The sequence below is a fragment of the Anser cygnoides genome, chromosome 3 (assembly GCF_040182565.1).
Source record: "Anser cygnoides isolate HZ-2024a breed goose chromosome 3, Taihu_goose_T2T_genome, whole genome shotgun sequence".
In the NCBI taxonomy this organism is placed as follows: domain Eukaryota; kingdom Metazoa; phylum Chordata; class Aves; order Anseriformes; family Anatidae; genus Anser; species Anser cygnoides.
The window spans coordinates 62,991,221-63,004,503 of NC_089875.1; the positions used below are offsets into that span (position 1 = coordinate 62,991,221).

At 38.9% G+C, this 13,283-nt stretch overlaps 1 protein-coding gene across 2 annotated transcripts in view; it reads right to left on the reverse strand.

Annotated features, from left to right (window-relative positions):
- Nucleotides 1-6,405: 6,405 nt before the first annotated feature.
- Nucleotides 6,406-13,283, reverse strand: part of ENPP3 (ectonucleotide pyrophosphatase/phosphodiesterase 3) — a 43,391-nt gene continuing 36,513 nt past the window's right edge. For both annotated transcript variants that reach the window (XM_013175481.3, XM_013175480.3), the window contains 5 exons: nucleotides 12,812-12,947; nucleotides 11,787-11,864; nucleotides 9,810-9,942; nucleotides 8,346-8,502; nucleotides 6,406-6,770 (listed from right to left, as the gene is read on the reverse strand). In XM_013175481.3, coding sequence (XP_013030935.1) covers nucleotides 6,597-6,770; nucleotides 8,346-8,502; nucleotides 9,810-9,942; nucleotides 11,787-11,864; nucleotides 12,812-12,947 — 678 coding nt within the window. In that variant the 3' untranslated portion in view covers nucleotides 6,406-6,596. The remainder of the gene's footprint in view (nucleotides 6,771-8,345; nucleotides 8,503-9,809; nucleotides 9,943-11,786; nucleotides 11,865-12,811; nucleotides 12,948-13,283) is intronic.

A 13,283-nucleotide genomic window follows, 5' to 3' on the forward strand; every position in this document is an offset into this window, starting at 1 on the left:
CATGAAGTTCTACACAGAGAAGGACAAAGCTCTGCTCCAAGGGAGGAGCAACCCCAGGTACCAGCTCATGCTGGGGCAGACAATCTGGAATGCAGCTTCTCACTGGTGGTGGACGCCAAGTTTAATATGAGACAGCAGTGTGACCTTGGGACCAAGAAGGTCAACGGGCAACCTGGGCTGCATTAGGCGAAGTATTGCCAGCAGGTGGAGAGAGGAAATCCTTCCCCTCTCTCCAGCACTGGTGAGGCTGCCCCTGGAGTGCTGGGCTCCCCAGTATAAGAGAGATATGGGCATATAGGAGAGAATGCAGCCATGAAGATAATCAAGGGCCTGGAGCCTCTCTCCTGTGAAAAAAAGCTGAGAGAGCTGGGACGGTTCAGCCTTGGAGAAGAGGAGGCTCAGGAAAGATCTCATCAATGTCTTACTGAAGGGAAGGTGTACAGAGAACAGAAACAGGCTCTCTTCTTTCATGCCCAGTGCCAGGACAAGAGACAAACTGAAATACAGGAAATTCAACTTAAACGTGAGAAAAAGCTTTTGCTCTAAAGATGGAATTACTTGCCCAGAAAGGTTACAGAGTCTCCATCACTGGAGATATTCTGATACCTGATGGGACACAGACCTGAACAACCTGTTGTAGCTGACCTTGCTGTGGGCAGGGGGTTTGGACTGGATCCTCCACAGAGATGCCTTCCAGCCTCAGCAGCTCCGGGAACCTCTGATTCCCCAGAGTGGCATATTTAGATCTGCTATGTTTGCAATGACCTAGAAAATGCATCAAATCTAACCTTCAAGTTACAAGTCTTTTCAGCTTTTTATTCCACCTTACCCTGTAAGTGGTCCTTACAGGCACTCAGACCCTCCTGAACCATTGTGCATGTCCTGCCTGGAACCTGCTGAGGAAAATTCAAGTTGTTAAGGGGTAGAATTAGGAAAAAAGCTGGGAAGTTTTGCTTTCAAGGGAATGAAAGAGCATTTGTTTAGAGTGCTCCCATCAAAGTGAGGACCTGAACCCATAGCTCATTTCTCTTTCAGCCACAAAGCCCTACAAGCAGTCATGAAAATGATTTAAAAGGCCTCGGTCATCTTTGTTGTACCTTGCATGCACAGCTGGAGTTGGTATTGTTGGTATGTGTCTGTTTGTGAACTGTTGATCCTGCTGAAGTCACAACGTAGCCAAAATTCACGTGTCCCACCATGAGGCTTATAAGAGTGATTTCTCAATTATCTCCCACTGTCATCATAACAGTAAACAACATCTGGTGTTGAGGCACGATCAGCCAGAGAAATGACTTCCTTACCACCAACTACCTACACGACTTCAGCCTCTTCTTTCTCCTGAAGGAAAGGCTGTGCCCGCCACGTGCTCAGAAGAGACCAGCCTGCCCCCCAGCTCATAGCAGGGCTCTCTGCAGTCCCTAGTGCTGTGCACACGCGTGTGCCAGGTGAGCTGTTCCCTGAGCTAACCAGCAATCTGACTCGGCAATCAGAGGCAAGCCAGAGACCAAACAAAGCTCAGCAAGTTTGCTTTTCCTTAGAGAGCCTCTGAAAATCAGGAGTCCTCTTCTTCCCACGCACATTTCTCTCGCATGGAGTAGGGCCTGGAGACCTGCCCTCCTTGCAGCTGGGCTCGGGAAGCATTTGCTCTCCTGCCAGCTTTAACCATCGCGGACAGAGCAGGCTGTGGCCAAGCTTCATTCCTTAATGGCTTCCTGGTCAGTGGGCAGTTTCTGATCTGGCACATCAGTTGCCATGTGTCCTTAATATACACCCAAAAGTAATTTGGATCTTTGGCAAAAGACACCCCCCAGCTTCATGTCTGGGTAATCCCAAACCTGAAGCTGCCCTAAATTGTAACCCTGACTGATCCCAACTCATGCTCCTCCCTTCACTTCTCATCCCTCTGAGGGCTGTCATGTTCTTTGATTTCTGCCCAAAGGGACTGAGAAGGATTCAGACTTTCTGCTATTTCCAGACTTTGGGAAGGAAAGTCATCCCAGCAATCTCCAGGGAAAAATATCTTTGGGAAAGGAAGCGTGGCTTGATCGAGAAGAGGCAGGCGCCTCCTCTTCTCCCAAGACATCAGCTCTGGATGCACAACATATTTACCTGACTCCTTATGGACAGCAATTCAACCACAGGGAGGGACTCTGCAATGCATAGAAACTGTACAGTTAGGATAGAAAACACAGCTGCACATTTTGAATATGAAAAATCCTATTATCCTACGTGCAAACATTGCAGGATCATCATGGGAGGTGAAAATCAGCCCTATCTGTATCCATTGATCCTATTTTCCTAGAGGAAGAATGTCCAAGAAATGAGTCAAGAGTATTCTGTGCCAGTGTATTGGCACAGAATTCAATAGCAAGAGTGCTCTGTGCCATTTAAATGTCTGCACTCAACTTTGAAGGTAGCCTTCAGTGAGGTACTGACAAAAAGTTAGCAGCGTCTGTAATAAATATTAAAGGAGAAAAAAAAGATGTGTTCTTACATGGTGACAGTCTCTAAGGGCCAGGGCGTGGTGCAAGGGAAATGTGGTAGCACTTGTTAAACAAAAGTTCTTAGGCTTTTCCTTGCTCTGGCTGTAGGATTTTCTGGGGCAGGGTAAGCTGTGTTTCCCTCACCTGTTCTCTCCCATATAACCCTGCCTTGATGCAGGAACAAGACTAGCTATAGATAGTGCCAAATTTCTGTATTTACTTACAGATTTGGTTCTAATACTGAAAGAAGTCAACATAAGAAAGGGAAACAACCAAATCCACCTGAGCTCAGATTTTCAATGGCTTCAGGAGTGTTAAGTTTCTGTTTCAATAGTGGACAACGGAAAATCATGTTTTACAGAATTTATATTTTTAATTCTCACACATAAGGTGGCTATGAAAGCCAGGACTTGTCTGTTTTTATAGTCAGCAGATTGATTTATATCTATTCCACTTCAGCTTGACACTTAGGTCTCCCAAAAATGGCAGAAAAACACAGAACCAAAGGTCTTGTCATTTTTGGAAAGTTATATGTACATCCCCTAGAAAAGAGGACAAGTTTTAACCTTTCAGAATCAACATTATTTCTTAGTTCTCACAACACTTTAGAGTGGTTATCAAAGGAGCAGAATGTTTGTAAGAGTAAAGTAAATATTTACTATATGCTGGTTTTATTATGTGTTATTGTCAATTTGTTGTACCTTGTACTGTTTCTGTGCTTGCATTGGTAAGCATTTCTGAGTTAAAAATATCAGTTGTATACATTCATTCTGTAGAACACTATTTTGTCCAGCTTCCCTATAGCGTGCCCTAAGAGCACGTCCTAAGTAGACTTCTGACAATGTTGCATTTAGTTTCACTGCCTGAAGTGCAATATGGAATATATCCCCCTTCTACTCTCTTTTATATATCAGAAATTTAATTATTTGATAATTTTAATGAAAGAAAAAAAAAGTATTCTTTGCATTTGTAACGCCTTCTAGAGTTGAGTAACACAACCAATGTTGAGAGTCTTGAAATGTAAGCAGCTGAAATGGTAAAAGTCAATTTTATTTGAATTAATACGTACATATTTATATTGTTCAAATGACTGTGTTAAAGTTTCTAGCTTTAGTGGCATATGAATACTGTTTGAGACATTTGAGGCAGCTCTTCATTCCCATCTCTATGCATATTGCAGAAGTTATTCTATTTCAAAAAGCAGAAGATCCATAAAAATATCTTAGGGAACTAATATAAAGTTCAGGCTACACCCTTACTGCTAATGCAACCCTATACATACAGTATTGAGTGTTTTCTTGTGAACTGGCAGAAGACTGTATTTAATAAATAAATAAATAACATTTCTACCTATGGATAAGGAATTACACTTTCAAATTTAAACAAAACGCCTGTGCAAACCTATGAACCTTTTAACAATTTAAGTTAAGGTCTCTAAAGCCTAAACACCAATGAATTTCCCTGGCACAAATCTCCAGGGTTGAAGATCTGCATTTTCTCCCATGTGCAGCTCTGATTATGTGATGCAAGGGGGTCAAACAGGGACAAATCCAACCCCTAATCATGATTCTATCAACCTGATTTAAAGATCTTTGAAGTCATTATGAGTCATAAAATCCAGATTTCTTATAATAATCAGTGTTGCACAGTACATCTATAAGTTTTCTAGAATCAAAGATTATTAATAGTAATCTAAAAACACTTGCTGATTTACTGGAAGAGTTTCAGACACGCTCACTGCTAGGTACCTATCTGAGGTTACAGGTTTGAGCACTTTTTGCACTAGAGTTCATACTGAACATATCAAGATGATATTTTGCCTACTTACTGTATTCTGAATTCCCCAGGCACAGAAATAAATGGGAGTATTCTAAAAATGATATGTTTACTGCAAGTGTCCTCTATAGTAATACGTACTATATATCATACATTATGTACAAGAGAAGACTAAAAGTTCCCCCAACCTGTAATGCAGGCATTGGCTCACGTAACTGGGGAAGGGGAATTTTCCACCAAATCAGTCATAAATCCAGACATGTTGTAAATCAATTGATGACTGGGCTCCCTATTCCCTTCTACTTAGTGAGTGTGGAGGGGGGGAACAATTCCCATGTTTTTTCCTGTAAATCGCAAAGCATGCGACAGTTTCAAGGAGTTCTGTGAAACCACAAGATCAACTAACAGACGGATGTAACAGTCTTGGGGGAGAAGAAGAGGGAAAGCAATACTGCCAGAAGCAATGTATAGCACCATTTATGTCACGGGGTGTGAGAGATGCTCTGTGTACTGCACACAGAAGCTGCACTGAGAAAGCTGGAGACCCTTGATCATGGAGAATACCAAGACGTCAGTGCCAGAGGAAGGATAAAGGGCTAAGAACCAAGTCCTTAAATAACTTTTTCAATTATTTATTCCTATGTAATCTCCCCCACCTTTATCTGTGAATGACCCATGACACTTGCAAACAGTAAGTAGTACGACAGTAGTACGACAGTAGAACAGTAGGGGAAATAAACCCAACCCTGGCAAAAACACTTTCAAATTTGCTTTTTTAGAATAACTGCAATTTCAGACTCCATTCACACAAAAGTTTGTTTAAAACCCATACATGTGATCCAGATCCTCTTGTGTTAGATGCTACACAATACTGAATGAGAAATACATTTTTGTCAGCCTGAGAGGCAGGGGTGTTCATACAGAAGGGGCAACGTATATCAGCAGGGTGAGGTGGGGTGGGTTTGGGGAAGGAGGCGAGGGGTGGTAGACATTTGGATAAAGAGGAATTACAAGTAAGTTTGTGAAGGAGGACGGTGAATTAATTTTGCAGCTATTTAAGTCTAGGACCTGCCATGTGTGATACGTTGGTCCCACATCTTGATGTGTGATAAATATCGCTAAACTATGCTTGGAGTATACATGAATAAACAGCTCACCTAAGATGTGGAAAAGTATTTTTTTTCTACAAGTTTTTAAGTCTTCTTTTTAAAGAGATATCTTCTTCAGTCTACAATTAGTTAAAAATTGAAACACTCTAACATGTTTCTTCAAAATTCCCCACTGTGCCTACAAACAAGACAAATGGTCAATTATCTTCTGTTATTCATACCTGTATTTAATAGCACTTTTAGTGGAGAAAATCAGCTCAACACAATTAACACATAGCATTTCTGTAATAGCAGAATTGGGGAATTTCCACTGCCTTGTCCTACTGCCCTGCTCACAGCAGTAATTTGTGTACAGCACAGTTTGAGAGATTTTTTTGTGTATAAAGTCACTATGGAAGGTAACACTGACCATTTTTTGCATGTTACCACTAATTTCATCCTCTAATCTCAGGTTTAACTATTTAAAAATAAACACAAATATTTTGGTGTTGCCAGACATTCGTGAAACATTGCAAATACAGGTAAATATCCTGACAAAATCCTTCTGGCCATAGTGTTACTTTCACCTCTTCTTGTTCAGAATGCTTTAAGGTTTCTGAAGGGTACAGAATACAGATTACTCATTGACTCTAATTTCACTTCAGTTGTTACTAGTATAATGAATTAACTCAAGTGGAAAAGACAATGGATGGTCATAGAAGACAAGTCCACTATATACAGACTCTATGTGAGTCTGAATGTCTTTTTAAGTACATAGCAGTTTCCATGTGAATTGGATGAGAAAGAGGAATTCAGAACATTCCAGGGTATTAGATAACCTTAACCTCACTGATAAACACAAGGGAAAAAGCACACGCACTCCTCTCAAACTGTTTCTCTTCCCAGCTCCATTGCAGAAAGTTTCTATACAGCTTACAGTTCTGGGTTTTCTACTATGAAACATGTTCCTGTTACAGGTTTTGTTTGTTTGTTTGTTTTTCCCCAAACCATTTGCATTAAAATATTCTCAATTTAGAAAATTGGCTTAGCAATGACAATTTAAGTAAATTAAGATAATTTTTATTCAGTTCATACAAAACACTTGACTGAAGAACAGGAATCTGAAAACAAAAGTAGCTGTGTAGTGTGTCTTTTCTTAATGAGGAGCTGCAGCCGTGTTTCCTGCATAATTTAGCAAGGAAATCACTTTGATTTTCTTTCTTCCAAATACCACTTTTTAAACGCAAAGTCAGTTAATTTCAGTCTCAAATGTTGGCAAATACGTCTTTAGCTGTAAGATCTCAGAGACAGATTCCTGTCTTTCCTGGTAAAAGTCAAGCCCAGTTAGCAGTTCCACATCACGAACACGTGCCGAATGAGCCTGAACTCTTTCTTCAACCCATTCAGAAGGCAACCTGTTTTCCTGCCAAAACAAACAAGAACAATGTTCCAGCACTGGTCATTGTCTAACACAACCACCACACAAGAGAGTGCCTTTTATGGCATTAAAGGCCTTCAGTTTGTAAAACGTTTTTCAGGTTTTCCTAGACATCTTTGCAGCCTTGCTTTTACAGATCTCACTTACATAGAGGCAAAGGGATGTCCCCTCTCACCACTTCCAAAGTAACAAAGAAGCAAAATTATGCTGAAATGGCAAATTTGGCTTTTAACTACAAAGTACATGTGAGTATTATTTTAAACAACCAAGTCAGGATAGTTTTAGTTACTGTACAAATTAACTACAGTACTCAGGCTAGCCAAAAAACAGGTATATGAGAACCTGAACAAAGTCTTTACAGCAGCTTAGCCTTGATTGTTGGACAGCAATAATAATTGCTAGATAGACAGGGAAAAAATGGAAATATAAACTCTAATCAACGCAATATAAGCACAATCAAATATGCTGAATTATTTATTTTATTATGCTGAATTATTATTTTATTACCTACAAAGTTTTTATGCAAACAGATGATAATTTGCTTTTCTGTTACCAATATCATCTTCTGACACAATTGTTCACAGTACACAATGAAAAATATGGAGTGCAATGATATTGAGTTTTTTTTGCTAAACTTTAGAAACAACAGATTAATTGCTAGAGTATAAAGGCTAATTCATAAAGATTATTTATTTTGTGCATTCGGTCAACTCTGAGATGACAACACAGAAGTGGAGATACCCAAGTTCTTTCTAAGCAATAAGCTTGTACCCATCTGGGTTTATGAGTTCAAAATCACTAACTAAATAAATACAATTAAATTGCTTTGAAGTCTAGTTCAAGTCTGTACAGCTATACTTTTGTGTGGGAAGACTAACACAGACACTGAGCTAAGGAACCTTCTGCATCCCAGGGCTTATGGAATAGATATATTCCAATAATTGGTTCAGCAATACAAGTTATACTCCACTAATTTATTTTCATTGTTTGCTACAAAATGTGAGATTTGCACTCTTAGTGGAAAGCATATGTCTTCTTTAATTATAGTATGTATTTCTGATTGTTAACTGTGAATTTCAACTGCAGAATGATCCATCTAAATGCCTGCTGTCTAATTTCTAACAAACATGGAACAAAGGACTGAAGGAATTCCTCTGGCTACATTGAAGGGAGTAATATTCCAAGACCTCTGATACCTCCAGAGTAAGTTTATCCTGCAGCCTTCCATACAGATATTTCATCAAACTTGTTTGTTCTGCTGTTCTCAGCCCTTCTCACTCACCTGTCAGGTGACAGTATTTCCAAGTCCTCTTATCAAACCCTCAGTTATTCTTCTCGCTTGCTTCCAATCAGCTGGTTTGTTTCCTGCTGCGTCTCCTGGAGCTTCTTGCTCTCCTAGTCTTCATTATCTCTCAACTCATGCTCAGCTAACCGGGAATGAATTTACCTAAATACTGGTCTAAATACCTTAGACATCTAATGATTCTCCAGATAACTGTATCACACAGGAAATCAGTTCACAAAGCTTATTTGCACATGGAAACATAAAACTATACTTACAGCACAGCTTTCAGTGTTGTCAGGTTGATGAGGAATGATAAAAGACAGAGCATCCAAAGAGCCTGTACAGTTCAGGGGAGTATAGGATTTGTTCTTGCAGCTAGTCAGAACCACAAAGTAATGGGTTGGGATAGGGATTTGTGTGTTGTTTACATGCCTATAAAACAAACATTAGTTAAGGGATTTATCTGGATATCAACTGTAAAAACCATTGATACCACTAGTATTTTATAGAATTCATCTCAGTACAGATCTTTCACTGTTATGTGACTTCTACTTTTCTTATGATTAAAATAAACAGCTTGGGGGATTCATAGTCAGAATGATGAATTGTGGCTATATGCCACCAGTTTAGGATACCTAATTCAAAATGTCTTTTCCTCCATTTACTGGTTATTCTGTTAGCATGGCCACTTCCATATATAAACTTATGAGGAGCTTCCCAAATTTGCTGTATTTCTTCAAAATTTAACCAAACACCACCAGTGAAATCATTGTTCTGCTTACTATGACTGAATAGCATGCTGAATGGAACATGCTTGTTCAAAACTGTAGACAAAATTATGTGGTCGACTGTGTATTACGGCATTCTGCTTGGAAGGAAGTTCCAGTCTCTCCTCCCTTCCACCCTCCTACTTCGCGGCAGGGTTGATTTTCCCATTCTCAAACCATTTTTGACAGATGTGGTATTAAGTCTAGCCTTGAATAAAACATCTCCAAAGACAGATTCAGCAGTACAGATTTCCAAGCATTTTTCTACTACGTAAGTGTCCTTACTGTCAAAAGGTATTTTCCCTATATTTGGAACAACCCAAGTTGTTTGCATATTCTGTTTCGGGTTATTTTGTGTGTTTGTTTGGTTTGGTTTTTGTTCTTTTCCCTTCTACTTTCACTACTCCCTAGTAAAACTTGGTCTTTATCTTTTACAGAATTCTGTTTTATGAAAGCCAAGAGTACCTCTCAGGAATGTTACACGTTACATACCCAGCTACATGAATGCATTGAACATGCAAAACTGGTCTTTGCTAAAACACAGTTTGAGAAAACAGGGAGAAACAACAAATAGCTGAGTGGGCACAAACATAGAAGCAAGAAAACTGCACTTAAGCACATCCTCCATATATTTAGATGTCATATATTCTTCCAGTATTTCCACTACAGAGGACAAAAAGTCTAAGCATTAACTTAGGAAGTAAATTACTGCTCTGTATCTGTGCATATGTACATAGTTACATATGTAACTGCAAAGCCTTTTTCTCTTTACTGGAACTTCAATTTCTACAGTATTGTACCTGCTTACAAGAGAATTTGCCACTGCATGAGCAACAGTGGATGTATCATTAGAAGGGGAAGACTCAGTTCTCCTTGACACTTGTTTTTTTCATTCTCTCTGAAAAAAAAGGCTTGTTTGGAGACAGTGGGAAATAGTCCAGAGTTTGACCTTTGGCTTTTCTGTATACTTACTGTGTAATTTCATCAACAGTGTCAACATGGCCATCATAATTGTAATCAAACACTGGTCCACTGACAACATTTACTCCGTTCCTTTCTCTAGCATACTTCTGAAGAAGCACATTATGGAAATAGTCCCATATGTCTGCAATTAAAAAAAAAATTACAAGCAGATTTAACTTTAAATTGGGGTTATTTCTGCACTAAAGAAGAACACCTTGCCTTTTCTTTTTTTTTGTTATAGATAGATAAGAAAAAAAATCCAAACTAAACTGCCCATAAAATCAACTCTTGACACACAATTTGGATTTCATCAGAAAGTACAGGCTGTCACTCACTGTTCAGGGTAATGGTAAATGCTATTACGCCTCTTGCAAGCTCCATTGTACTACTGGAGACAATGCATTCATTATCAATTTGAAGACAAAGGTACAATTATAAAGCTGAAAGGCCATTTATTTCTGGCCTATCTGCTAGCACCCAAAACTGTGCCAATTAGTAGAATCCAAGACAATGGCTTTGAGAAAGGAATATTTACCACCTGAGAGTTAGCCTAACTCTACAGAACTCATGTGAAATATCACTAGGCAATTTGTCTTATTTCACAAATGTTATTTGAGCAAATATAATTTGTAGATTACAATCTACTAAGACTATTTGAATATTTGCAGTTATCAAGGAAAAAAAAAAAGAAAACATGGGTTTGGAGGGCTGGGAGGTACCCCCCTATAGATTTATTCTTGTTTATGGCCTATAGTAACTTCCTGTAAGTTTAAATCTCTTGTACAGTTTTCCTTGGAACACTGGATTTTCCATAATGTCTTTGATTTACTTGGAAGATTAAAGCCACTTAGGTTTTCTGGGTCTCTATTTTTTATATGATTTGTGAATGAATAAATGATGTCTGAATGCATTAGAAAAGTAGTTGCATCATAGAATCATAGAATGATTTGGATTGGAAGGGACCTCAAAGGCCATCTAGTTACAACCCCCTGCCATAGGCAGGGACACCTTCCACTAGACCAGGTTGCTCAAAGGCCCATCCAACCTGGCCCTGAACACTTCCAAGGATGGAAGACTCGTTCTAATACTTCCATGTTCTTCTTGTGCTGGGGGCCCCAGAGCTGAACGCAGTGCTCCAGGTGGGGTCTCACAAGAGCAGAGCAGAGAGGCAGAATCACCTCCCTCAACCTGCTGATCACACTGCTAATTGATGCAGCCCAGGACACGGTTGGCTTTCTGGGCTGCAAGCACACATTGCCGGCTCATGTCAAGCTTCTCATCCACCACCTCCTCCTTGTCCCTCTCCTCAGGGCGGCTCTCAATCCATTCTCTGCCCAGCCTGTATTTGTGCTTGGGATTGGCCTGGCCTCAGCCCAGATCATTACTTTTACTTCAGTAATTTCTCTTTCTATTCTTTGTCTATGAGAATGAGCATAAGCCTAAAAGTAAAACAGGACAACAGGCATTTGTATAAATTCTAATCAATGATTATAAACAAATGCAAGTCAAGTTGGTTGGAAAGGGTTAATGTAGCTTACTGTACTTGTATAACAGAAATATCTGCCTGAAAGAAATATTCTACAGTATCTCGTTTGAGGTTCTGTTTGATGAAACATCAGGTATCAGGGCATTGTTTACAAACTTTGTCCTGTCTTCCCTTGAGACCTTGCAAAAGAAAAGAAAATGTGCCATTTTCCTTCAACTCGAGCTTTTCCCCATGGGGATATTGTTCCACAAGTTCCATAGCTAGTACTTCATGTTATGTACACTTAAGCAGACGACTATACACATTAAAAAATTAGTTCGTGTAAGTGTATTGTAAAATTTCATACATCTATTTTTAAAAAGATTTAAATATATTTGCATGAGATCTGGATATACTGAAGGCCATGACTTAATGCTTTTAAGTCCTTGTCATAGCTATATCAAATCCACAATGTTAATTACAGAAAATTAATCAAAAATAATCAAAATCTTGGATCCTACCTCTGAAGGCTCCATACATGGGAACAATATTGCTGGTGAGTAAGGCATCATACTGTTCAAGAACAGATGAACTGAAGTCTATATAAAAGAACAAAGTATATATTAATGAAATGGTATACAAAGACCTATTTGATACATGCGTCACTATAAATTTCAAGTACATGTAATTAAATCACTTTACATTTCTCAACATTTAAATTTTCTGCTACTCCACAGAAGTCAGAACACAACACATGAAGCCATATACAGACACAGTTATGTCTGAACTATATTGGGCTAGATAGAAAGTTTCTGTCATAATTACATCAAATACCAACGACAGTTTTGTGTTTTTTTTCCACATGTAATATCTCAGAGAATAATTTTAATTTATTTGTTCGCGGAGTAGACTGGAAAGGAAATATTAGAGCATAAAGTCACTGTATTTATCACCTATTGTAATTTCCAGGCTATTCCGCTTTCCTGAGATGTGTTTTCTTTTGATTTCATCTCTCTATTAAGCAAGTTCCCCAGAAAGAATCTTCCAAAGTATATTAAATTGTGTGGTACCTTTGTGATATGATTAAAAAGGCTCTGTGCCTATCTGATTCCTATCCATTTGTAACTGAAGCTGATATTTGAGCATCAGTGCATGATCCTCCTCCAAAACTAATATCTCCAAATTTGTTTCTACAACCTGTTCAATACAGTCATTACCAAATTTGTCAATAGAAAATGAATTTTCATACAGAGGAATAGGGGGAGCTCTTCACTCAAATCCTTTTACATCTTTCTGACCAGTTTTCATCACATTCAAGTTATTCCATTTTCTAAAGAAAAACGTAAATGTTCTAAGCTGAAAATATTTAGATACAAGTAGCAGTTGTCCGGTTTTTGGTCAGTCTACAAACACTGGAAACCTTTTTCTGCCCAACATGCAGATCCAAAGAAGTTTGTTTTGGTGTTTGGGTATATGTTTAAACATAAACCCACATCCAGCTGATTAAGACTTTCTATGCTCCAGCTATAAAAAGAATCATGCTCACTGGGAGGATAGAGGAAACCGTATGTCAAGTTCAGCCCTTCTGGGTAGTCGGAACAATTTTGGCTATGAGCAACAGGGATTCTAACATCAGCCCGCAGACAGTCTGAAACAGTGGGAGGAAGAGAAGATGTGCTTTCCTGTGAAAAGGGAAAAAAAAGTATTACACCCACGGCTGTGGCTAACATAATGCTCTGTATGTTTTTAACTTTCTAGAATGTTCTTCATTGAATTTGCTCCTGTTTTCATAGTGAATCAGGCCAATGCAAGTAATGGACACTGATGCTCTCTGCCAAGTGTTTTTCCTCTACTTCTGTTTGTAGGTAATTCAGTCAAATCCTTATGCAGCATAAGGATTAAAACTGTATTAGCAAAAATAAGGTTATACCTTAGGCAAAAACAGGTGACAACTTTGTCTCATTCATCCCTTTTACAAATTTCTGGAAACACAAACATGATTTCACATCCTCCTGCAA